This window comes from Canis lupus, chromosome 16 (assembly GCF_011100685.1).
Source record: "Canis lupus familiaris isolate Mischka breed German Shepherd chromosome 16, alternate assembly UU_Cfam_GSD_1.0, whole genome shotgun sequence".
In the NCBI taxonomy this organism is placed as follows: domain Eukaryota; kingdom Metazoa; phylum Chordata; class Mammalia; order Carnivora; family Canidae; genus Canis; species Canis lupus.
The window spans coordinates 58,950,217-58,976,004 of record NC_049237.1 but is presented as its reverse complement, the minus strand read 5'-3'; the positions used below and the strand labels follow the sequence as shown (position 1 = coordinate 58,976,004).

The window sequence follows — 25,788 nt, the reverse complement described above, 5'->3', positions numbered from 1 at the left end:
TCAATAAGGCTCAGAACAACCAATTATGACTTGGGCTATTAGTCAAAAATCTGAAATCATTACCAATATTCAGACTGCTTAGTCCCCAAAGATCTTAGTTAGATCTCTGGGATAACACTTTTGATCATTGCATAGATTTCACCAAAGTTTGAGTGATGTACCTTACCTCATACCCTCTCCCATTAAGTCAAATGCAGGATATACAACTAAGGGGTGACTTTTTAAAATAAACACTAAGTGACAATATTTCTTCATTATTATAACAAAAGAGATTCCATAGGCAGGACAGCTAAGCCACTACTGGAAAAAAAAAAAAAAAAAAAAGGTAGTGAAGAATGCGCTTTCCCAGAGAAGTCCAGCTCCTAAGAGGTCACACGTAAACCTACTGGGTTTCTTGAGTGCTCAGAGTGTCTTTGTTGTTCACGGTGTGACCCTGGGCTAACGGGACTTCAGGTTACCCTACAAGGAAGGGTCTGCTGGAGACCGAGCTCAACCACGTGGTCAACGACTCCATTAGTGATGCCTCTGTCGTGAAACACCAATCAAGTCTCTGGACACGAATGCTCCATGAGCTTCCCGGGTTATCAGGACTGTGCATGCTGTCACACGTCGTGGCTAGGAGGAGGTGACACCATTCACGACTCCTTCACAACCAGAATCTGCAGGCAGGAAGCTCTTCTCCAGATTCCGCCTTTGTGTCTCTTCCCCTCGCTGGTCTCATTTGGGTCCTGTCCCATAATGATTGCGACCGTGAACTTTCAGTAAGTGCTAAGTCCTTCTATCCAATTATTGGAACTGAGGTCATTTGGGGAAACACCCTGAACCGGCAGTTGGTTTCATGGTTTGCAAAATAAGCAGATGTTGCCCTTTGCAAATCTGTGCGCTTATCTTCAAAGTCTGGCTATACTGGGTAAAAAATGGAAGACTCTACCACAGTGAAGGTTTCCAAAGGAAAAAAATAAATAAAACAATGAAGATAAAAAGCAATGTGAAAAAAAATATATATATATCACCATTTTTTCCCAAGAAATTTTTCTTAAACACTTTAGCTAATTTCCTAAAAAAAAAAAAAAAAAAAAAAGTGCCTACTGCCTAGAGACCAGGATGTAACTGTCATGACTTCTTGCCAAGCGTGGAGGCAAATACAGGCACGCTTTCCATTCCTGCACGAGGTCGGATCTGCCACAAGGAAGGTGGGCATCACTAGTCCCCAAACCCATCACTCCTCTGCAGCTGTTTCTTCCTCCACACACATTTGTACCCTAAGGCAATGTTTGCGACCTCTCCCATGACACTTTAGAGATCATGTATAGTGCACGCCCTGCACATAATGGGTACATGCTGCTGGCTGATAGATTTTGTAGTGACAAGAGTAACACAAGAATGCCCTCCAAGGAAGCTTTGCCTAAGAAATGGGGTGGTCCCCAGGTGCCTGACAAACCAGTTAAGTATTTTGTTCTACTTTGTCAAATGGTTTCCAATGGTCACTAAACAGCAATCTACTTACTGCAGCAGACAAAAATGATAAGAATTATCATTTTAGGCGATGAGAGAATAGTATATCAATGAATAACATTCATAACAAAATTTGTAAATTGTAAACGTTTCCCCGCAAAAAATTTGTAGGGAAGGAAAAAAAAAATCAGAGGAAACCAAAGCATAGAAAACACAAATGCGCAAAAATAAATAAATAATAAATAAATAAGTAAATAAATAAAAATAAAAATAAGAATAAATAAAAAGAAAGAAAGAAAGAGAAAGAAAGAAAGAAAGAAAGAAAGAAAGAAAGAAAGAAAGAAAGAAAGAAAGAAAGAAAAAGATAACACAAATGTGGAATTTCTTACATGTAAAAGTGAACTAAAAGGTAAATACGTTGTTGAAGCCATAAAATTACTCCATTATTTATTCATTCATCCATCCGTTTGTTCATTTATTTTTACAAAATAATGGACAAAAGCACGAGGTTGTGAAGTGTGCAGTCATTGCCCTTTGCATTAAAATGCATCTGAATGGATATACAGGCAGGATGACTGTTGAGTGGTAGGATTAGAAGTGAGTTGATGGCCAGTTCACCTGAAACACACCACATGCAGGGAGAACACAGCACAACGTAGGCCGTGTGGCCCCATAGGACGAGACCCTTCCAAGGACAAGCGACTCTGTGAGGACAGGAAGCCACTGTACTTTGAAGGAGGAATGTTCTAGAGCACGGTTTCGAGCGTTTTCTGCAGCCAGCTCTCATAATACAAAAACTGGCATCGGTAGATTTTGTTGAGACTCTGAATACTAGTTGATCCTGTCCCAACTGTTTCCTCCTTGAAACTTAAGGCGACGATGCACGTTTTGACACGGGTGACATAAATACGCTCCTTGTCCCCTGGCCTGTCACATGAGTGATGGAATAAATCTGTCCATGAATCAAAGAAGTTGATGACTTTGAAGCTACCCATATGCAGATTGTATTGACATACGTTGATAGAAGTAAAATTCTGCTTACCTCTCTGTTTTTATACAAGTTCTAGACCAAGAAGGGGATGGATATTCTGAGTATCCCCCAAAGGTGGGTTTGAAATAACAGTGACAATCCCATTTTACAGAGGAGGAAATAAGCCAAGAAATTAACTCAACTGGCCATGGTAAATTATTCACAGATCCACATCTAAGCCTTAGTCTGCTTTCTCCCTCTCCTTCTTCTTATTTAGGATTTTATTCATTTGTCTGAGAGAGAGTGTGTGCATGAGGCAGGAGAGGGGCAGAGGGACACGGAGAAGCTGAGCAGGGACGAGGAACTGGGTCCCAGGACCCTGAGATCATGACCTGAGCTGAAGGCAGACGCTCAACCGACTTGGCTACCCAGTGCCCCTCTCCCTGGTCTTCTCCTGAGTCTGTACACCCGTGTCCAATTTTCCATCTGCATGGCACCTATATCCATTACATCCTGCTCAGTTTTTCATTCTGATATTAAGTCATTAAATTTCAGAAACTAATCTGCACACACACACACACACACCCTGGAAAACATACTTTTTTGCCTTTCACAATTTTAAGAAATTGCACGATGTATAAATTATGTAGATAGACACGAGGCGAGGTCTGCTTGTTGCTTGAAATATTTTTTAAAACATTCTTCTGAAAGTATTTGCAAAAAATGCCCTAAAATTAAATGGAAAGCACCCATTACCTGAGACATCCATTAATTTTCCAGTTTCCTATAACATCATGCTTCTTAAAGGGGTGGCTCAAAGCCCTACAAACAGACACAGCGAGGATGCGATTATTCTGTGGGGGCTGCTACAGTGACTATGATGGAGAAGGGCTGCATCGCATTCCTCATGAAGTAATAAAAGGACAGACTGGAGTTGGACACTGTACTTATAAGGTCTGTGATTGCTGAGACTGAGCACCCAGCCCAACCACACCTCTAGGTAAGCTCTTAGGAAAACCTTGAAGAAACGACGTCAGTCCTGCCTTACGACTCAAAAAAGAGTGGAAATTAGTGCTGTTTACGGTAGCTCCCAGTACCTTACGGCAGCTCTGCACACCTACGTCAGCCTTGAATAGAGTGCGGCTGTTTCTGCAAAGCTGTATGTTAGGGCATCAAGTGGGATCGCGAATAACTTTTTTTTTAAGTTTTTTTTTTTTTTTTTAAGTTGCCAAGGAAGGTTTTTAAAAGTTACCAGGGAAGGTTTATGGTGTCGAAACATTTATGACAAAATAAGAAAGGGGGATGAGACATATTATTCATTATAAAAGGCATAAATAATTTGATATAAATCATCTGGGTCACAGGGACCCAATTTTGTGCAACTGCGATTGTTCTCCCCACATCCATCCTGGCTTCTGAACACATCTCTGCAAAGCCTACTGGAGGGTCAGGACTTCATGGGGTGGGAAATGTGTCTGCCTCTGGTTTCTCCTCCTGCTGTTCGCTCTGCAGCACTAACTGCTCTTCCTTCTTCCATATGCAGGTGCCCCCGGCCCACCTCCCTGCCCACCTGCCTGGAGGATGTGCCTCTACCTGGCCCTCCCATGTGGGCCCTGCCATCCTCCTCCCTCCGTGCTCCCAGCCGTCCTCCTCCCTCTGTGGGCCCCACCGTCCTCCTCCCCATCTGGGACCTCCTCTCCCTCTGGCCAACCGAGCTGAGTCCAGCCCCCCTGTCCCCTCCAGCCACCCCCCTGCAGACCCCAGGTGTCCCCAGCTCTGAGCTGCCCTCCGGGGCCTCCACTCCCGTCGGGCCCCGGGGGAGCACCAATGCTGGTGATGTGAGAGCCTCTGCCCCTTCAGGATGGTTTCCCACCAGGGATCCCCGTCTGGCTTTGCTCCAGGAATCCTGAGGGTCCTCGGCCTCCCTGCAGCCACAGGAGCAGCAGCAGCAACACCCGGTGCACAGTGGCAGGTGGCAGGCATGCTCGGGCCGGCCCTCAGACTTGGGTCGCAGCCCCAGGACCTTCCTGTCTCACCTCCTGATACCTAAGCCGTGTCCCCCGTCTCATGTGGTTTTGCACATGTCCTTGTTTCTCCCCCAAAGCAGAGTAACTGATTAATAATTGTGACAATAACCAGTCAAGCTTCAGTCAATGTGCTACCGGGGAATACTTCCCTAATATACTTTCCGCCCTTCCCTTCAGAGGCCTTCACAAGCATGCTGGGGGCTCCTCAAAGGACCACTCGGGGTTCCCCGGGCAGAAGACGGCATGAGGTTTAGCTCCCTGCCCCTTCTTTTTTCTTTAAGATTTTATGTGAGAGATACAGAGAGAGACAGAGACCCAGGCAGAGGGAGCAGCAGGCCCGATCCCAGGACCCCGGGGTCACACCCTGGGCTGAAGCCCCGCTGGCACCTGCCCCGTGTCCCCTCTAAGCGCCTTGGCAGCGGGATGCCGTGGGGACCTGACCCACCTTAACCAGCAGCCAGGGCCCTCCTGTCCTGTGACTCCAGAGCTCGCAGCGTGTTCCCCTTTTCAAGCAGGAAGGGGGAGGATCCTAGACCCCAAGGGATCACAAGCGTCAGACACCCACAGTTACCACTGCCCTGCTAATGGGGCCATCTGGGTGATTACTTTCATCTTCTCCTACTGATCCCTCAACTGAAGGAGGCAAAGAGCGTGGCTGCCTGCGAGGTCACGGCAGGCCACGCGCACGCGCCCCTGAGGCTCAGGCCTACTGTCAAACACAGGGACACGGAAACAATCCTCAGACCGCGTGGTCGTGCTTTGAAGATCACAAAACTCCTGTTATAACTCTGTGCATACAACGTCCTGTTAGTAAGGATGACAAGGCAAATGGGAACCTGTGACCTGACTTTCTATGATTCTTTGAATTCCACAGGGAATGAGGAAGAATGACCCATTTCTTTAAACGAGCTAGGTGAGTAAATGCAATCAGTCTCTAGGACCTGCATTTAGGCTTTAGGACACATTTCTTTAAAGGACACTAAAAAAAAAAAAAAAAATAAATAAATAAATAAATAAATAAAAAAGATAAAAATAGGCAAACACTGAAAACACTATACACTATACAGATGAGAGACAGGAAGGGAAAGCATGTCAAACTTCTCATATTTTTAGGGTCGGACAATATGGGTTCTCTTAAGCTGCGTCCGACTGTGTGTTCAAAGGCCCAGCAGTTCCAGACTGAAGAGACGGGGGTGAGACACTACAGACACTACAGCGCTTTGGGCGTCCTGCTTAGATTTGCAAATCCGGATGGTTATCATGTGCTCGTCTCTTTAGTCCAAAGAAAAGTAAGGACTTGAAGGGACGTTAAAAAGGAATGAAATAGGAAACTTCCTGGTTCTCTAATTCTATCTTGAGTTTAAAAAATACGTTCCTTTGAAATAAATGTCGCACGTCTACAAAGTGAAACTAACCGAATTCAATTTGAACTTCGTGAATCATGAGTAGTCAGTCTCCTTGCTATGAAAACAAGTGTAACATGACCTGTTTTTTTTTCAAGACGCACACGTAGCCTTGCACGCGCATGTATGCACGTGCCTGTTTGCATGTAAGCCCACACATGAGCAGGTGAAACAGAAATATCTGTTAACAGGTTATTAATCTGAGTGGCTGAGTGGGGTTTGCACCACGGTGGACAAGAGTAGCCAGGGGCGATGTTTGGACTGGAAGGAGAGAAAAAGAAAAAAAAAGATGATTAAACATCCAGCATATTAGGTCTGACCCCATTCTTGAGGCTCTGTAAAATTGTATTGTGGGTATAGGTAAATAAATAGATATAAATTAAAAATGTGTATATGTGTGTGTGTTTAAATAATATTAAATATTAATATTAATATTTAGTATTAGTATTTAGTACTAATAGTATACTAATACTAATAATATTAAAACTTCATTTTGTTTGTTTTGGGGTAAGACTGTGAAGAACCACCATAAAAATCTTGAAAAATAGGGTTTTATTCCCTGAGACCTGGTGTGACCCTGGATCCATCCATCCTCTTATTTTACTCTGAAAGTGAAGCGTTTTGAAACAGAGGAAATAACGTCTGGGTGGCGGGTGTCACAACGCCGTCCCAGGGCGGCCCCGCCACCTGTACTGCAGAAGGATGGCTGCAGACGTATAACTGTGAAGTACCGTAGCGACCTGATCTCCTGCCTTCAGAGGCTTAGGCCAAGACTGAAGTTTGTATTTATGGAGACAGAACGGGGACCCCTGTGACCCGAGGGCCAGATTCCCTGCACGGCGGGAGCTCAGCTATTGTTCCCGAGTTTCCAGCTGTCACTTGCACTCTCCTTCGCAGTCGTTAAGGGACGTGGCTGCGTGTCATTCGGTGAGGTGCAGCTGCGCCTTGACTCCTTCTGGTCTGGGTCCCATGTCCTCTCCCTGGGGACACGTGCTCACTGGACCAGCAGACAAGCACCGCGATGGCCCTAACCATATTTCTCCAGCAAGAAATAGATGGATAGGGACGCCCGGGTGGCTCAGCGGTCGAGCGCTTGCCCCTGGCTCAGGGCGTGATCCTGGGGTCCCGGGATCGAGTCCCACATAGGGCTCCTGCATGGAGCCTGCTTCTCCCTCTGCCTGGGTCTCTGCCTCTCTCTCTCTGTGTCTCTCATGAATAAATAAATAAATAAATAAATAAATAAATAAATAAATAAATAAATAAAATCTTTTAAAAAGAAAGAAAGAAAAGAAAAGGCGACGGATCTTTCCCCGTGGCCACCATTCAGGAGCCAGCACCCGGCGATGGCCTCGTGGCCAGGAGCTGTATTTCTAACAGTAGAAATTTGTCGTCACATCGTGTAGAGAAGGAACCTACTGTTGAATCATTAAATTCTACAATAAACGAAGAGGTACGTTTGGGGAGTGTTAAGTAAGCCCTCACCAGGGCCCATGGGGTGGAGAGGACACCGTGTGGCGCGTGGGCACGGGCTGGGGCCGCGGGCCAGGGCGACTTACTCTCGTAGTGGATGAGGAAGCCGACGCTGGAGCGGCTGTTGTCGGTGGTGAACAGCAGGTACATGAAGTGGCCCGTGCTAATGAGGAACTGGGGCGCCTGCGTGCCGTGGTACTCCCCGATGAGCGGCGACGAGCTGGCCGGGCCGTCGCGGACCTCCAGGGTGTCGTAGTTGACCTCGGTCTGAAACCTGCGGAGGCCCGGCCTGGTCAGAAAGGCTCAGTGGCGCCAACAGCCCGGCCTCCCCCCTGCTTCCGCTCATCCGCTGCCCCCCACCCCCACGGGTAGTGCCGGGAATCAGGGATTTGGACCCACACAGACTTAAGAAACATCACGAAACTGGGCACGTAGGACGTGGAAGCCCGGAGCAGTTTTCTAGGAGACACAGTACACCCTGCGCCCTCCAGCACGCTGAGGGCTCAGCCGTGTAACACCCCCGGGGCCGAAACGTGGCAGTCCTTAGCTCCAAATAATAGTGATAAAAAAAATCGTGAGCTAGATGAGTGTTGGAGACATGAAGAAAAGATAGAAGGAAGGCGGGAAGGAAAAGAAAGAAAGAAAAGAGCTCAATTAAGAAACACTGATTAGTGGACAATTATGACGCTCGTCCAACCACTCCGAGAGCCGCGGTTGCGCACGGCTGTGGATGCCTTGAGATGCGCACACGGAGAGGAGCGGTCGCTCAAAGCAAGACAGTAATTCAAAATACATGGGGAGACTTTAAATACTTTTCTGGGGAAATTTTTTTTTTCTGTGCCTTTTTAAGCGGCGTAGACGGTTTCTGGACACTAGAAGCAGAGGGTAGGTTAGGCCCAGCTCCAAACCCCAGAGCTGGACACAGAGCCCAGAGTCGCGGGAGCTGAGGAATGATGGTCTGGGACTGTCGTGCCCCGGCGCCGGCTGTGGCCTCGGACAGGCGAAGCTCGAGGACAAAAGGCCACCACGCAGATGCCTATTCTGCTCCGTGAGCTCCTCTGGCAGAACCAACCCGAGCGGTCGCGTTTCTAAGATTCAGGATCCGTTTCGGTGACACCCCCGGACACACACGGGGCGAGAGGCCCACGTTCAGGAAGACAAGGGTTTTTTCTTACCTGTCGAAAGTTATTTTGATGGAGTGTCCCGGTTTTGCTTCGATGATCCATTCACAATTTAAAGAATCTTTGTAATACCCGGGCCACCCGGGGGGCAGGATGAGTCCACTGGAGGCTGTCAGGTGTCCACCGCACGGGGCTGAAAGAGAGCGCGGCGGTCAGCGGGCCCCGGCCCCGTGGGGACAGCTCGGCCACCACGGGCCACCTGCCTCCAGGGTTCCCGCCGGGCGAACCCCACGTCAACTGCACCCACGGAAGCGGAGCACGTCCACCCCGCAGCCGGGCAGTTGGCAGCCGCCCGCGGCCCGGTGCCCGTGGTCTGAAAGCCTCACGCACGAGCGGGCCAGAAACGGCTTCCGCGGACCGTCACACGCAGTCGTCGCGACAAATTCAGGAAGGAACCTCCGATTGAGACCCCTGTTTTATACGTCCTTGTAACTCCTCGAGTATCTCCGGGCCAGCAGACAAAACCACTTTGCAAGCAAAACAGAAACACCGTGTGTGTGAGACACAGATGCGATATTTTAATGACGTGTCTTGAGCTTATTCCGTTTACGTTACATTTGTTTTACTAAAATGACTTGCCCCAACATCATACTAGCTCATTGGTGAACATTATGGAACAAAGCAAAGTTTTTAGACTGGATAGACACGGGGTTAACCGGCATCCGCCCTCACCAATGCCCCAGGATCGTAAAGGGGGGTTTCCGGGGAGGTATGCGCGTGCCGCTCAGGAAAAACGGGTTTTGCACGTCTGTATGACCTATGGAGTCTTAAAATAATAACATATATTGAACATGTTTCTGTCCAGCCCCATATTTTTTTTTTCACATTTTTCTTTGCAAAGTCCTTTGCCGTCTTTGCCATCAAATTTGTAAATCGACAAATATCCAAAAATGTAAAAATGTCCTTAGTTAAAAAAACATTCACTGTAACCAGCGTATGAGCAGCTTGTGTGGCCTAGACCTCATGATCAATTATAGAACTGATGATGACAAGTGATACTTGAGAAGAACAATATATAATATTTGGAAAAATATGGCTTTTATGGAAAATTGCCGATGAATTAAAATGTTGAAAAACTGTGCTCCATCTCAACCCAGGTTTTGAGGCTGGAGTAAAACATCAGAGGAGGGACCTGTAAGGCGCCCCCGGTGGCTGATGTACAGGGGAACCGTAGGAAGAAGGAGCATCACCTGCAGGAAGCGTCAGCTCCACTTGCTCTGAGCTGGCCTGACCCCGACCCTGACCCCGACCCCAACTTCGCCAAGCCCTGGGGGACAAGAAAGCAGCCGTGTCTGGAGCTGATTCCTGCCCGTCGGGGCCCCCCCTGGCCCACGGGGGACTCACGGCCGAGCTGCCCCACAGCTGTGTCTGCAGCCGGGACCCGGGGGGATGCCATGCCACCTCCGGCTGTGTGGGGTGAGTGGGGTCAGCCCGTCCCTGCACCTGCCGGGAGCGTCCCCGTCACCTCTCTGCGGCTTGGGGCTCTTTCAGCTGTTCAATCTTCAAACAGTTTTTTTTTTTTTTTCAAATCTCTCTTTAGGTATTTTGTTTATTGACATTTTGCACTTTTTACTTGAGTCATTTTGAGTAATTTGTTTTATTAGGAATCCACCAATTTCATGGAACTTGAACATTGGCTGCCCTAGGCTCGACGATGTATTCTGCTGCCCCTTTTTTCCCCCAAAGTTAACTTGTGTTTTTAGTGACGATGAGCCATACTGAGACCCATGGGCAGGCCAGAGGCAGAACAAATAAACAGACATAAATCTCTCACCCCGAGGCCAATTTATACCCACGATGTGCTGCATCCAGTAAATTCTGCTACAATAAATAAACATGATTTTTTTAGGAAATTGCTTTATTGTGAGCCTTTCGCTCTTTTTTTTTTAGCCTTTTGCTCTTTATGTGAAGTTATTATTAGTAAGAATGACTTATTATTTTATTATTATGTTGAATTATTATTTTTGTAGTCATGTTTTCTTCTATTTTGCTAAATTCCTAAAATTGTCTTGTCTCCTAATTCTCTGATCAGACTCGTAGAAGCTTTGTCTATTTTTTTTTGATAAAAGCAAAGAATCCATACTTACAAAAAAAAATTAAAAAAAAAGAATCCACACTTACATTCTTTCAAATATTTGATTTTTATGAATGTCCATTCCAATTTTTTTCTAACGTGTTAAGATAAAAAATAAGTTCCTTTGCTTTTTTGTCTTTTTTGTGCAATACCGGGGCCTCTGTCTCCTAGCCCAGGCTCCTTGTCTCACGTTATCAAAATAGGAAGGTTTCCCATTGACACGGTTTCTGGGCAGCATATGCCGTGCGGCCTGAGGCTTTCCCACACAGTTTCCTTCGAGTATTTGCGGTTTTATCGGTATCACACGTTTCCACTGTAACCAGCGTATGAGCAGCTTGTGTGGCCTAGACCTCATGATCAATTATAGAACTGATGATGACAAGTGATACTTGAGAAGAACAATAAATGAGCATATTCTCTAAGGAACTTGAGGTTCCTTCCGTGTCTTTCAACTAAATGAGTCTGTGCTACTGAATCTTTCATTTCCCATCTGATTTTTTTTTTTTTTTTTTTTTTTTACCAACTAGATCCACTCGATTCTGAAAGTCGCATTTCTACTTCTCTTCAGCAGGGACGCTGATTGGGGTATCAGCTTAGTTGTATCATCAGGGTACCTGCGTTCGCTCTCTGAGATTCACCGGGACCCAACGACGGGGTTTCTCACTATGCGTAAATTAAAAATTAAATCTCTCTCACCATTAACTAGTCCTCTGTGTGAACAGCCCGCGGCTGAGTTCTGATTGAACTTCTCTGAAGGTCTCATCCCAATAACGAGAGAATGGTCCGTTCACATTTAGCAGGACTCTTTCTCTTTCCATCTGACTTTATCCGGAACATCACTGCCCGAGGAGAGCCCCGTCCTTCTCCCCTGGCTGCCGAGGAGCATTCTTGCCCTACAGCTTGCAGCAGGCCTGTATATGGCCTTTTACAGCGAAGCATGCCCACGGCAGGGAGAATCATGGCCAGGAGAGAGCAGACCCTAGGAAGCACTGTCTTGTCTTTTTTTTTTTTTTTTTTTTTTCTTCTTTCCTATTAAATTATTCCTGCTTCACAGCCAATGGTGACCTGCTTGAGTGGAGCAGGACCAGCAAACACGTTCACACAAGCACTGGTACTAGCACCGTCGGAGCACCCATGAGTGTATGCTTGCTTATTTAGAAAAGGGAATTACCTACTTACTTCTTAGCACTAGATACAATAGAGTATTTAAAAGCTGTGCGTTAGGGCAGCCCGGTGGCTCAGCGGTTAGTGCCGCCTTCGGCCCAGGGCATGACCCTGGGGTCCTGGGATCGAGTCCCACGTCGGGGACTGAAGCCTGCTTCTCCCTCTGCCTGTGTCTCTGCCTCTCTCTGTGTCTCTCATGAATAAATAAATAAAATCTTTAAAAAAATAATAAAATAAAAGCTGTACATTTAAACTGTGATTAAAAACAGATAAGGATGGAAATCCTTCTATCATATCCTTGTCCTTTAATTTATCAATTTTCTACCCCCGAGTGGTGCTCATCGTCTGCCACACGGAGCGCCTGATGGAAGGGTGGAAGCGAGGACGCCTTTCTGGAGCTTTACCAGAATCCTGATCCTCAGGGTAACGATGCCGACTCCGGCAGCGGGGCGGAGGGAGGGGTCGTGAGGCGGGAGCCCACTCCTCCTCGCTGCCGGCTGCCTAGCTGGGGAGCTAGTTCTTCCACGGTTAGATCCGGTTCTGCTCGGACTGCCTGCGTGCTGACACTAGGTCTATCATTCCAGACAGGAGAGTGACCTTCAACTCTAGCTTGGGCCTGATACAGTATTTCTTTCAAATTCACTTATTGTAAACTAAACCCTTATTGACTGAAGACAACTGAGAAAACAAAAAGTAAACAATGGGGGAAAAAATCACCCATAGGGACGCCCGGGTGGCTCGGCAGTTGAGCCTCTGCCTTCTGCTCAGGGTGTGACTCCGGGGTCCTGGGATCGAGTCACTGCACGGAGCCTGCTTCTCCCTCTGCCTGTTTCTCTGCCTCTCTCTGTGTCTTTCATGAATAATAATAACAACAACAAAAAAATCACCCATAACTGTGATTAACATTTTGGTGCATATTCTCTTTTTCAGGCTCTTAAAACCATTAGTATCATGAGATACTTAAATATTTATACATTTTCAAAAGTGACCTATTACAACAAGGAGGTCATGGTATCTGGTCTTTCACGAGACGGTCTATGACGACCATATGCAATGTTATAATCGTTGCTGACGACGCGTGCACCCCGGGTATGGATGTGTGACGATGTATCTAATGGATTCTCTGTTGTTTAAATTTGAATTGTCTGTGCCTTTGGTTGTTATAGTTAACACTGCAAAAAGCATTTTTGGAAAAAAAAAAAAAAGGCATCTTTTCAGAGTTGCTTGCATATGTCCTTACAACTGGAAATACAACTGATGGCTCAAAAAGTGAGAATAATTTTAAGAGCCTTAATGTGAATTTACACGATGATGCCATAGGTTTATACCCTCAGCAGCAAGGCCAGAAAATCTCAGGGATTCCTCAACCTTGCCAACAATAAATACATCTTATTAATGTTCCAAATCTTTGCCCATCTGATAGATGAAGATGGCACTTTAGCTTTGCATTGAAATTTGTGATTTTGGGCCTATCTGAAAAGGCTGCATACTAGGTGACGGTAATTGTGTGACATTCTGGAGAGGCCAAGCTGTAGAGATAGTGGAGAGATCAGTGGTTGCCAGGGGCTGGGTGCTGAGGGAGCGGGGGACGGGGGAGCACAGGGGGGGCCTAGCAGGGAGACCGCGCCGCGACACCACAAGGATGGATACGTGGCATCACACGTGCGCAAACCCACAGAATGGACAGAGCCAAGAGTGGCCTATGGTGTGACTGTGGGTCGGGGTGATAATGGTGTGTCACTGTGGGTTCTCAGCACAAATGGACCATCTGAGGGGGGACGTGGGTAGTGGGGAGGCTATGCCTGTGTGGCGGCAGCGGGCATGGGGGAAATCTCTGCATCTCTGGTTCGGTTTTGCTATGAACCTAAAAATTACTCTTTAAAAAAAGTTTAAAAACGTATTTCTTGTACTGAAGATACGTCTTTTTTTTTAAATTAATTTATTTATTTTTTAGATACGTCTTTCACAAAAACTTCTTGTAGCTCGGTTGGCATGGGACATTTTGACAGGCTGTGAATATAATCGTGAGCATTTTTCATGTGAGTAGACATCAGGGGTAACATGGTCCTTCTGCTGCACCCACCTCCCCCTCGGCTTTCTCCCATAGTTAACCAGAGTAGAAATGTCGAGAAGAAAATTAGGCAGCATTTATATTGGCCACATTAAGGGCCATAGGACGGCACAGCTGCTAAAAACCACGCTGTTGCTCTAGGTTGAAGTACGTGCCCCCAAAATTCATATTTTGGATTTTTAATCCCAGCCCCTGAGGATGTGCTCTTATTTGGAAAGAGGATCCTTGGAGGTGGAATTAGCGAAGATGAATTATTAGCAAGGCTCTAATCTAATGTGACTGGTGTCATTAGAAAGAGGAGGAATCCGGATACCGAGGTGCTCGCCGGTGGAGAAAGCTGAGCCGGAGCTGCCGGCGGCCGAAGGGAGGCCCGGGCCCGGCCCTGCTGACACCTGCTTGGGGGCTCCCGGCCTCCAGGACCGGAGACGCTACCTGTTTGCCGTGGAGCCCCCGGGTCTGCGGCACTTTGTGCTAGGAGCCCTAGGAAGCTAACGGGGTTTTTGCTAGGTTTGGTTAAGGTCGACCAAGTATTTGAAAGGAAAATAACCGGCAAAGGAGAGCAGAGCCGCACCTTCGCAGCGAGGGACGGTGGAGCTCCAGACGACATTTCCGTCCTGCAGGATGCACGTGATGGACTCCGACCCCTGGGTTTTGACAAAGCCATCATCACAGTGGAAAGAAACGGAACTCCCAAGCAGAAATCTGTCACCAAAACGCCGTCCGTTGATGGGAATGCCAGGGTCATGGCATTCATTCTGACCAAATGCTAAAAGAGAAAAAAAAAAAAAAAAGAATGAAAATACTTAAATAGTAAGTGTGCGTGTTTGAAAAGAAAGGAACAAAGACCTACTAACAAAGCGATTTATTGTTCTAAGTCTCAGTTATACATTTACAGATCGATGAATAAATGCATTAAAGGAATACGATATTGGGGTCTCGTAAGACAAAGAACAGATGGATGAATATGGATAAGTATAATCTATACTACATTTCACGGTTTGAAAGCACCTTCACACTACGAACGTTGAAAAGTATGGAAGGTGCTGGAAAGGATTTTGGTTCCGACACATCTGGGTTAGACTCTCTGATGGCCTGATTAGATACCCTGAGCTACAGATGAGCAAGTCGAGCCCGTATCCCAGCGTCACTATGACGTTAAATGAGACAATTACTGGCAACTGCTGAGCACCGCGTCTAAGCGGAGGAGGCGGCCCGTAAACCAGGAACTATAACTCGCTTAACATCCTCACCTTATTTCATTCCCTTAACGATGCATTTAAGTAGATATTCTGAAATACACTCTGGTTTGCAAAGGAGGACCCGGAGACCAAGGGAAGACAGGCCTCTTCCCAAAACTCAGTAAGTGCCTGCAAGTGCCCGCGTGCTAAGCCGTGGCTCCAGGCCTCTCGGGCCTCGTGCTTTTAACTGCACTGCTTTGTTGTAGGGGGGGCGTGGGAGGGAGGGAGGGACGGAGGGGGAAGGAAGGGGAAAGGGAAAGCGGGAGCAGGGAGGCCCCGGGCTGCCCCGTCAGGGCAGGCCAGCAGCCCGGGTGAGGGGCGCGGAGCTGCTGCGGGTGGGGGCCCGGGCCGGGCGGCCGCTTACTGGTGTAGGTGATGTTGAAGCCGCGGCCGGTGGTGGAGTGGTCGGACTGGAACTCCAGGCGCACGACGTGGCCGCTGCTGGCCAGCTGGGAGGGCACCTCGTGGCCCGAGAAGGTGCCCAGGACCGCGACGTCGGAGGCGCCATCGTCCTTGACGGCGAGGAAGTCGAACTGCGGCTCCACGTCGAAGTCGTTGAAGATGAGGTGGATCCTGCTGCCCGGCTCGGAGATGATGAGCCACACACAGTTCATGTTGTTGCCGTACTCCTCGGGGTAGTTGGGGGACAGGATAATCCCCGATGAGGCCGTGAAGTTGAAGAAACACGAAACTGCGAGGAGACACACACGCTTTCAGGCGGCTTTGCACACGTGCCACGCGGGGCCCACGAAGGCCACACTGGGCCCGAGGGCGAGCCACAGCCGCAGAGCCCGGCCGCCGGGTGACCGGGGTGACCGGGGTCCGTCCCGCAAACCCGACCCTCCCCAGGGAGGACTGCCCAGGTGCACACCATGTCTGGGGCCCACGGGCAGCCCACGGGGAGCCCACAGGGAGCCTATGGGTGGTCCAGGGCGGCCTGGTCGGCGATGGCCTGCGACCACCCTGCACCCGGGGCAGCCGCTGGGGACCTGCTGACCGCTGTGGCCCACGAGCAAACACTGATGTGAGCGGCGCCTCGGTGTCACAGGAGCAATTTTGAGTCGTTTATTTTTTTAATATCCATAGGGTAATGACTAGTAAGGAAGGAAAAGTCACACCGATGTCGGGTGCATGAGGGAAGCACCCTGGACGCGGCCTTCGGGCAGGTGTGCCTCACTCGGCTCAGCCACCCCCGCCTGGGGACCCTGCGGGCTCCTCCCCAGGCTGCCGCCGTGTTCCAGGCCAGGCTACGTTTACTGACAGCAAATGTTTGCTTCTACCTCGCCTCGAGGTGCGTCGCTGCTAGTTTGCTGGTTGGTGGGACCCTCTGCTGGGGGGTGGCCTCCGGCTCTGCAGGGGCCCCCGAGCCGCTGCTGCACACGCTCACCACCCGGGGTGCGTGTGCGACACTATCAGGGTCGGGAAGGGCATCACTGCCCGACACTCCCCCACCAGCGGCCTCTGTTGCCCGGCCTCGCCCCCCCATGACCTCCCTGCCCCCCCAACTCCGCCTCGCCCGGGCCCAGTACTCACATACACAGCTGGGCTTGTTGCCCGACCACTGGTTGTTCTGCTGGCACGTGATCACCCGCTCCCCCACCAGCTCGAAGGCTGCCTGGCATTCGAACGTGAGCGTGTCCCCGTGCAGGAAGCTGCTGCCTGCCCGCTTCCCGTAGGCAGGGACCCCAGGGTCCCCGCATCCTCCCTTTTCAATTTCTGAAAATGGGAAACAAAAATGAACCGTTAACAAAAATACCCAGTAAACTTTTTTTTTTTTTTTTTTAACAACTCAGAAAATGAACCAGGGGTTCCTTTGTGCCGGTGGAAACATATAGTCTTTGTTAAAAGTTTCAAAAGGATGCTCATTTCCTCTAACAATTAGAAAAGCCTGAAAAAAAGGTGTCATTCAACTTGAAGGGCAGGTACTTAGTGTATCGTCTTATAAGGGAGCCGAGTGGCCCCACAGACGTGCTGATGCCTCCTCCCAGCCCACTCACCTCCTACCTGCTGTCACTTAAAGGTAAATACCAATTGTTTTAATCTATCTTTTGTAAAAATGTAAACCCAATAATACAATTACACAATAACACAATGATACAATTACAAAATACGATTTTTGTAAAAAATGTAAATACAATAATATCTTTCATCCTCATTCTGTTGTATTTAAATCATTAAATCCGCTTGAATATTCATTCCCTTAATCTTAAAAGTCACTTATGAAACAAAATTAATACACTGATGATCTTCCGACGAAAAGAGAACGACACAGAATCGAGCCCCTTCTCGTTAAAACACAATGCGTTCAAATGCACCAACACTACGTATGTGTTTCAACGTTGGCTCTGTGTTAAATGTTAATTATACAGAATGTATCGAAAAAAAAATATGTGACTTATTTATTCAGACAAAAAATATATATTTTTTAAGGGCCAACTATGCGTCAGGCCCTTTTCTAGGTAATGGCCGTAGTAGGTAAGGACTGAACAAACAAGTCGGGATTCTCGCACTCGTGGGGCTCACCATGTATGGGGAGAAAGGATAACATTTTTAAAAATGTATAGGATTTCCGATCATGACAAGTGGTTGGCAGCAAAATGAAGAAGTTCAAGGGATTACAGAGTAACAGATGCCGGAGGAAATGGGTATAAATCAGCCCTGAGGGAAGTCGAGGTCAGCCCTTCTACGAAACAGACACCTGCCCGGTGTGACGGGTGCCAGCAGCTGGGAAGGAAGGAAGGGGCCTCCGTCCCCCTGGAGCGGCCCGTCCGGCTGTTGTGCAGAGTTGGGTGGGATGAAGGCGTCACAGGGTTTTAGGATGAGACGTGATGTGAGCTGAATGCAAGTTTAGAAGATCATTGCACGAGTGGTGAGTGGTGAGAGGGAGAAAAGTGAGTGTCAACAAATACAGGATGGTCTTCATGCGCATCAAGATGCATCTACTGTTGGCGAGGATGTGGAGAAACGGGAACCCTCGAATGCTGCTGGTGGGAAACACGACAGAGCTTCCTCAGAAAGTTGAAAATGGAGCTACCCTAGGACCCAGCCGTTGCACTACGGGGGATTCACCCCAAAGATACCGACGTAGTGAAATGATGGGACACCTGCCCCCCGATGTCCACGATCCCACACTGTGGAAGGAGCCTCCGTGTCCCTAAGCAGATGAAAGGTTGAAGTTGATGTGGTCCATACCCACAATGGAATATTACTCAGTCATCAAAAAATTTAAATCTTGACATTTGCAACCATGAGGATGGAGCTCGAGGGTATTATGTTGAGCAAAATAAGTCAATCAGAGAAAGACGATTACCGTAGGATTTCACTCATATGTGGAATTTAAGAAACGAAACAGAGGATCATAAAGGAAGAGAGAAAAAAAAAATAAAACAAGACAAAATCAGAGAAAGAGACGACCCGTGAGAGCTGCTTAATCATAGGAATGGACAGGGCTGCTGGAGAGGAGGGGGTGGGGAGATGAGGTAACTGGGTGACGGGCACTAGGAGGGCACCCGAGGGGATGACAAGACGGGTGAATCACTGACCTCTGCCTCTGAGACTGGTAATACAGGATGCGTTAGTAATTGAATTCAGATGCATCTATTGGTCCTGCTGCTCAGATTTTTCAGGGGCTTCCTCCGTTACCTCGCGGTGACCAAGCACAAATTCAAATTCAGGTTTCGTTAGCGATCTAACCACTTTCCCGTCGAATTAACCATTTGGGGGATGTTTGGAGAATGTCTCAGGACAGAGTTTCTGGACGGTCTGCCATGTGGGGAGTGGACGCAGGCCCAGGGGCTGATCCGGGACGGCTCAGTCTACGTGGGAGGAGAAACTGGTCTTCCCTGAGTGTCTAGGAGCACCAAAGAGGCGAAACCAGCCCGCAAGATCATGAAGGCACCAGGACTTTTGGTGGATACGGTGTGCTCGCTTCGGTCTCTACAAGCAGAACGGCGATAGAAACGCAGGCGGGCGTTGAGTAGCAGGTTCACTGCGCTCCAACCTTCCAAGCCACCAAATGAGGAAGTTGGCCCTTATGCTGACGGTCACAGAAGAGCCAAAGTGTCCCCGCGTGCAACCCCGGCCGAAGAAAGCCCCAGAGAATGGGTTTCCTTAAGGATAGACCTCGGAGTTCAAGCTCTTGGCATGACTTGACCAGAGCGAGGAGTGGATTTACCTGAATTTAATTCTCGGGATGCCTTGAAGCACGTTTCTTCAGTTCAAGACTGTTCATTGGAATGGTTGATAACGGAAAAGGCCTTGCCTTTGGTGTGGCCTCCCAGTTGGGTAGGGGGCTGCGCGCCCCACTCCCCGGCAGAGGACACAGCCCTGAGGTCAGCAGCCGGGATGCCAGCGGGCTCTGCGTGGTCCCGGGAGCAAGGGAGTCTCCCCACCCCTGTGCACACATCCTCAGCTCCCCCCCGTACGTCGGAGGACGGCTGAGCCCCCTAAGCTACGTGATCCACACGAAGTCCCCGGCAAACAGGGCTCCAACCATTAGCCATTACTATGACCATTAGCAAACCTTCGACTTCTAGAAGTTGGTTCTGCTTCCGTGATGCTAAAAGTCAGCGTTTCTTTCTACAAGGAAACACACGACGGCGTGTGGGATACCACTACCTTCCCCTGACGGCAGAGGGCTCGCACACAGACCTGCTGTAGCTTGGCCCGCGGTGCGGACGGGGTGGAGATCGTCTGCCCCCGCGCTGAGGGTCAGGAGCGTGCCGTGGTCACTTATTCCCACCAAGGATGATGTTCATGGGTCCAGATGCAAGGGCGGTGCTGGCCCGGAACAGAACCTGCTGTCCTGCACGTCACGTCCGCTACTGGGTGCTCTGCATAGACTAGTGACCAGCCCCAAGGCGTCACGGTCTGGTATCGGGAGGGGTGTGCGGCCAAGTGGGTCTCACTCTTCGGCCATACAAGAAATACAAACGTGGCCCATGAGCAGACCTGCGAAACTCCATTTGGGGGAGTTTCTGGGGGACATTCTACACTCCTGACCCTACACGGTGTCCACTCTTCCCCGCAAAGAAGCGTGACAAAATCCACACAGATTTTGAACTTTCCCTTGGAAGTCACTTGAGAATCTGCTTCTTTAAATATTTTAAATATTTTTAAAATAAATAGTATGTATTATGTTATATTTATTTTTATTTATAGTATTTTTATTTGTTATATTATATTTATTTTTTATTATATTTATTATTTTATTTTTAAAATAAATATTTTAAATACTTTAAATATTTTTTTTAACAAGTAGAACAAATGGAAGATGGAGAATCAGTGTGGACATTGATACAGGAACTGCATCAAACCTCTTTCCATATGTAATGAAATGTAAGATGACTCCAAGATGACCTTGACATTCTTTTTTGGGAAATGACTAGAGTTTGCTAGTGATTGAAAGACGGAAGCCCCAAGAGACAAAAAAAAAAAAAAAAAAAAAAAAGGCAAAATATCTCGTCCAAATTATCAATCTAGGAATGGGATTTGATATTAGGGCCTAAAGAAAATATTAGGTTGTGATTATATCCTAATTGCCTTGCTGATACGGTTCCTGCAGCAGCTGGGAAGATTCATCTAACAGTCAGCTGGACCTCCATGTCCTGTTGATATGCTTTTCTTGTTCTTTGACCTTTAAAAGTACTAAGTAATATATTTCGTTTTCAGTTTTTTCATATTAATTATTTTTTCTGAATTTTATGAAGTGTTTCCTTTTGAATCAATTTGTTAAATAATTGACCTAAAACACTTATAGTACATTGTCACTGCGTATTTACAAGTTCATCTCTAAAGCATTTTATTTTTATTAGCTATATTATGCATGCAAATGTCTATATAATAAATGAATAATTGGATTCACTATTTGCTCTTTAATGCATCTGAGTGTTTTTATTTTTAGTGGCATATCTGTATGAGACGACACAGAAATCAAACAGCAGGATTGGACCAGTGAGCCCTGGCAGGGCAGGCAGGGCAGCTAGGGCGCTTTCTGTTTCTGGCACGCTCATGTGGTCTTTCTGGAGACAATAAAATGTTTGCATAAACAGGATTTCACTCTGGACTAGATACTGGAAAACAGGAGCTCCAGTGGCGCAATCGGTTAGCGCGCGGTACTTATATGATACCGGAAAACAAAGGGGGGTAAACAGAGTAGCATAGAAAAAAAATAGAGGTAAATTTCTGAGGCAGGTCATGAGAGAGAGTAAAACGAACCATATGAGCTTGTCAGTCATTTGACAATTTTTGATCCACAAAAGGTGATTTCCTTCAATTCAACGCAAGCCTCTTGATCCACGACACCACGGCTGCTGCCCGACACCGGCCTGCGGAGACGCGGCTGATTATGCAGCTTCCTGCACATCTTTGTACCTGTCACGACCCCACCGCAAGGCAGAAGCAGCACAGGTGAACGAACTTCCTTCGGCCTAAGTTCCCTGGGGCTCCTTTACATAGCTGAGTATCTTGGCTTTGTGTCCCTTAGCAAACTCTACCCGTACAATTTTTTTGACATATTGGGACCTCGATGTTTTTGACTCTCGCTTCTCTATCTTCTCCTTAACACTCTAGGGCATGTCCTGTCCTCCTCAGCCAGCCCACAGGAGCACACCTGTGGGTAGACCCACCTGTCAGGTGCCTGCACGTCGTAAAGAGGCCAAGCAGTGTGCATTTTCCATGCACCTCGTGCGTCTTCAACTTAAGTTTCTCCCACTCCCTGAAGGGCTCTTGCCTTCAAGCCAGAGGCACGCTCAACAGTCCAGGATGGCGCAGGCTCCCGTGCTTTCTTCCATTCTGGTCCCCGCCAACGAAGACACCAACTCTCCTCCTTTCATGGCCTCCCCCTTGGGTGAAGCGATGCCCACAGCCCAGAGTTCGCTCCCTGTTCTAGAATCGACAGGTAGGTTTTCTGTAGAGGTTTCAGCACTAACCCAGTCAGGACCGAGTTTAGTTGTGAGCCTGCCTTTCTCCCCCATCGCACTGAATTTTTCCAGAATGGTGACTAACCCGTAGCTTTCTCTGTATTTCCTAGCACTGAAAATAGTGCCTGAAACAAAGTGGATGGTTGGTATTGTTTTGTTCCTTAAAGGGACTTCTGAGATGTCTGGCCAGGCTTATGTACACAGTTTCCAGCTATGACACAGGCTGCTGATTTTTTTTTCCCCTACAAAGAGTTACTAGCCTTTGCCCAATTCTTTAGTATGTGACTAATATTTCTGAGCACAGCATATTGAATGCTCCAGCTCTAAGTGAAGGGGGAAAAAAAAATGAACAGACCAAATCACCGATCTTGCAAAGTTTGTAGCTTAGGGCAGTCAGCAGAAAACAAACGAGTAATATCAAATAGGTCAGACAGTGATAAATGCACTGCAGGAAGAGAAAGCAGAGCGAGAGGGAATGCAGAGCAGCGAGGGTTTGGTTCTGGGGGGACATCTAGGGATGGTCTCTGAAAGGCTGACAGTTGAGCAGAGACGTGGAGGGAGCACACATCCATGAGCGTAAGAGGAGGAATATCGCACGCAGAGCGAGCGGAACTAAACACTAGGGCTGAGTGAGGAGTCCATCTGGACGGGCTGACAAACAGCCAGAAAGCAAGAGTGGTTATAGTCTGGTGATAAAAAAAAAGGGGGGAGACAAACAAAACATAAAAACAAGGAGCGGGTCCAGGACCCAGCAACGCAGGACTCCTAGGCCTTCACGGGATGTTATTCTTTCATTGTGCTTTATTGTAATCATGCTGCAGGAGCTACAGAAGCCACGGGAGATGGATGAGCCCTTGTTTCCTAATTCATTGTGAAACTGCCAAGAACCCCAGTCCTAAATTATCACGAAGACTTCCACTTCTATCCCCCTGTTTGTGTGCACTTGGTGGGCAACGTGCGTCACAGGGAAGATTCCGCGCGGAGAATCTAGGTTCAAGTCACATGTCTTTTATTCCACGTTCATGGAAACTTAGATCTACTGTTGTCGTTGATGCTCTTCCAAAGTGATTCGTGGAGCACATCCTACGTGCCAAGGTCCCAGGACCGAGGATAATCAGTTATCCTCAAGAAGTCCATAGTCCAGTAATTTGAGCAGACTGATGCATGAACTACGATGTTCACTCTTGGTGAGACACTGGCCGCCGTCAGTACTATGGACCGAAGGTCTTTAAAATAACAACAAGCAGCCAAAAGGAAACTATACTTGGAGCTTTTGCTTATTCTGTGTTCAGCCCTGAGTGTTCCCTTGCAGGTCTCGTGCATCGGAGCCTCTGCAGTGATGCTCACGCTGTGGCCGGGGCTAGGTACAGAGCACCTCGGCCAAGAGCAGCCAACAGGGGAACTGCCCAGAGGCAGGGACAGGGGAGGAACATCCAGACCCAGTGGCTGGCACCCTCCCGGGGCCCTAGTGACACGCTCCTCGGGATATGTTGTACTCTGCAGCATTAGGTTCCTTTTTTTTTTTTTTTTTTTCAGGTTCCATCATCTTAACACCCAGGATCTCTGGCTCCCCACTTTCAAGATGAAACAAGTCAAAAAAAAAAAAAAAAAAAAAAAACAAAAAAAAAAAGGAAAAAGCCCTTCACCTTTAGAACTTCAGGTAAGGCCGCTCCTGCCACTGTTCAGCGATATATTATCATCACAGAGAACACTGGGAATTTTAACAACGCCTCTGTAAAACTATTTTTTTTCCCCTGTTAACTAGCAGCTTTGAGATTGACACAGTAGCTATGGTATTTTTAGAGAATGAGGCATTCTTAATTCTGGCAAAGCTTTGAACAGACCCCTCTTTTGCTGTGGCTGCATTCTCAGCGCCTGAAATCCGTCTCCCAAACCTGCCTACACTTCGCATCGCATAGGGAGCTCCGCCCGCCTGCCCAGTCACAAGGTCTAGGGGTTCCCAGTGAAGGTGCCCCCCTAGGAAAGAAGGAGCCCCAGCTGCCCAGCAGGACGGGAGGGATTCCCTACTCGGGGGAGGAGGATGGGAGGCTGCGGTTTTCAAGAGGACGCAACACAGGATTCCACTTAGATGCGGCGCCTGGCGGGGGACACTCCCCGAGGGACGGCAAGGGTGTGAACAGTGAGCATGCACAATCTCACCACCCACCCCTCGAGCAATATGCCTTTTCCTACCTAGCAGGTGTCAGCACCAGGATGCAGGGATCAAAAGTCAAAAAAAAAAAAATCAATTTAGACGAACCTCTGCTGATACATTTTTTTTATCTTGAACATCCTCAAATTTATTTTTTTAATAATAAATTTATTTTTTATTGGTGTTCAATTTGCCAACATACAGAATAACACCCAGTGCTCATCCCGTCAAGTGTCCCCTCAGTGCCCGTCACCCAGTCACCCCCACCCCCTGCCCTCCTCCCCTTCCACTACCCCTAGGTCTTACACAGCTCATGTGCTATCAGCGGGGCAACTGGACTACTTCCCAGTAATGGTCCTTAATTGGACTAAAGCAAAGATTTATGCATCAAGAGAAGCACCAACGTGGATTTACTGTATTTGTCTATTTAAAAATAATTGCATGAAAAAAAAAATAAAAAAAAATAAAAATAATTGCATGGAAATGATCTGATGCGTGCAACAAATCTACCCATAAATTATTCCCGCACAAAACCAGCTAGGTCATGTCGCAAGCTAAAATATCCTCTTTTTCACGGGTCAGAGTATAAGTGTCACTAAATATTGTGAATTTTGTTTTATTAGGATTGCCTTTGGCTGCTAGGAACAAACGGTTCAATGAACAGTGGTTTAAATGAAGGAGTATTTTATTTTCCTCATGTACCCAGAGTTTGGACGTGCAGAGAGGCAGATGGGCCGGGTCGGCAGGAACCCAGACGCTCCGCTGCTACTTGCCACCCCTGGACCTGCGGGCTGGCATTTTAAGGGTTGCAACTCGGTGCAAAGTGGCCGCTGGGTCTCAGGGCAGGAGGAAGTGGAGAGTCAAGATTTCCCACAAGGGCAGCAAGCTGGGTTTTCTCTTTTAAAAAAAAAAAACAAAAACAAAACAAGGAAAAACCCAAAAAACAAGACCAAAAACCGACCAACACCTTTGCCAGAGGCCCCATCTAGCGATTTCTGCCCACCCTTCTCTGTCTCTTGCAGTCACCTGGCCGTTCCTCTGAAAGATCCAAGAAATGTTGTACTAGACTCCTCCGTGAAGAAAAACCAGGGAAAACAGTGTTGTTGCTTTTTAAATAAATGGTACTTGCATAGACAGTCCACAACATCTGCCACGAAATGTTAGCAAAATTAAGAATTGAAATTAATTCTTAGCAAAAACATCGTTTCAATGGGGGAAAAAAATCACTTCTCAAACATCAAACTACTTTTAATATGTTTGGTGCTTTTCACAGTACAATTTTTAAATATTTTGTTACCTTGTGTTTAATTTGCAGGGGAAAAAAAATAGAAATACGTTTTTAAAAACTATTTTGGGAACACATTGGGAGTTACATAATTAAGGCATCTGATAAAAGTAGATGTCTTTGAGACAAGATGTGAGTACGACTAAAATGGTTTTCACGTAGGTAGAAAAATGACAAATTAGGTAAAAAAAAATAAAAAATAAGAGAATGCTTCGGGCCATAATGAATCAAACCTATTTGGGGACTTCTTTATTCGTTCTTTATTCCGCCATAAAATCCAAGGAGACCCAAGGCTTCTTTTGTCGGAGCAGGTGGCAACGTACAGCTACGCTCTAACTGGCTAACTTCCAATTGATTTGAAATTTCATGGGCTCGAAA

General features: G+C 47.5%; 1 protein-coding gene across 1 annotated transcript in view; it reads right to left on the bottom strand.

Moving 5' to 3' along the window:
• CSMD1 (CUB and Sushi multiple domains 1) overlaps positions 1–25,788 on the bottom strand; it is a 1,850,581-nt gene that overhangs the window by 348,296 nt on the left and 1,476,497 nt on the right. The window contains exons 17-21 of the mRNA XM_038560546.1: positions 16,587–16,769; positions 15,418–15,744; positions 14,387–14,581; positions 8,501–8,639; positions 7,412–7,599 (exon numbers count right to left, since the gene is read on the bottom strand). Of these exons, the coding sequence (XP_038416474.1) occupies positions 7,412–7,599; positions 8,501–8,639; positions 14,387–14,581; positions 15,418–15,744; positions 16,587–16,769 (1,032 nt within the window). The remainder of the gene's footprint in view (positions 1–7,411; positions 7,600–8,500; positions 8,640–14,386; positions 14,582–15,417; positions 15,745–16,586; positions 16,770–25,788) is intronic.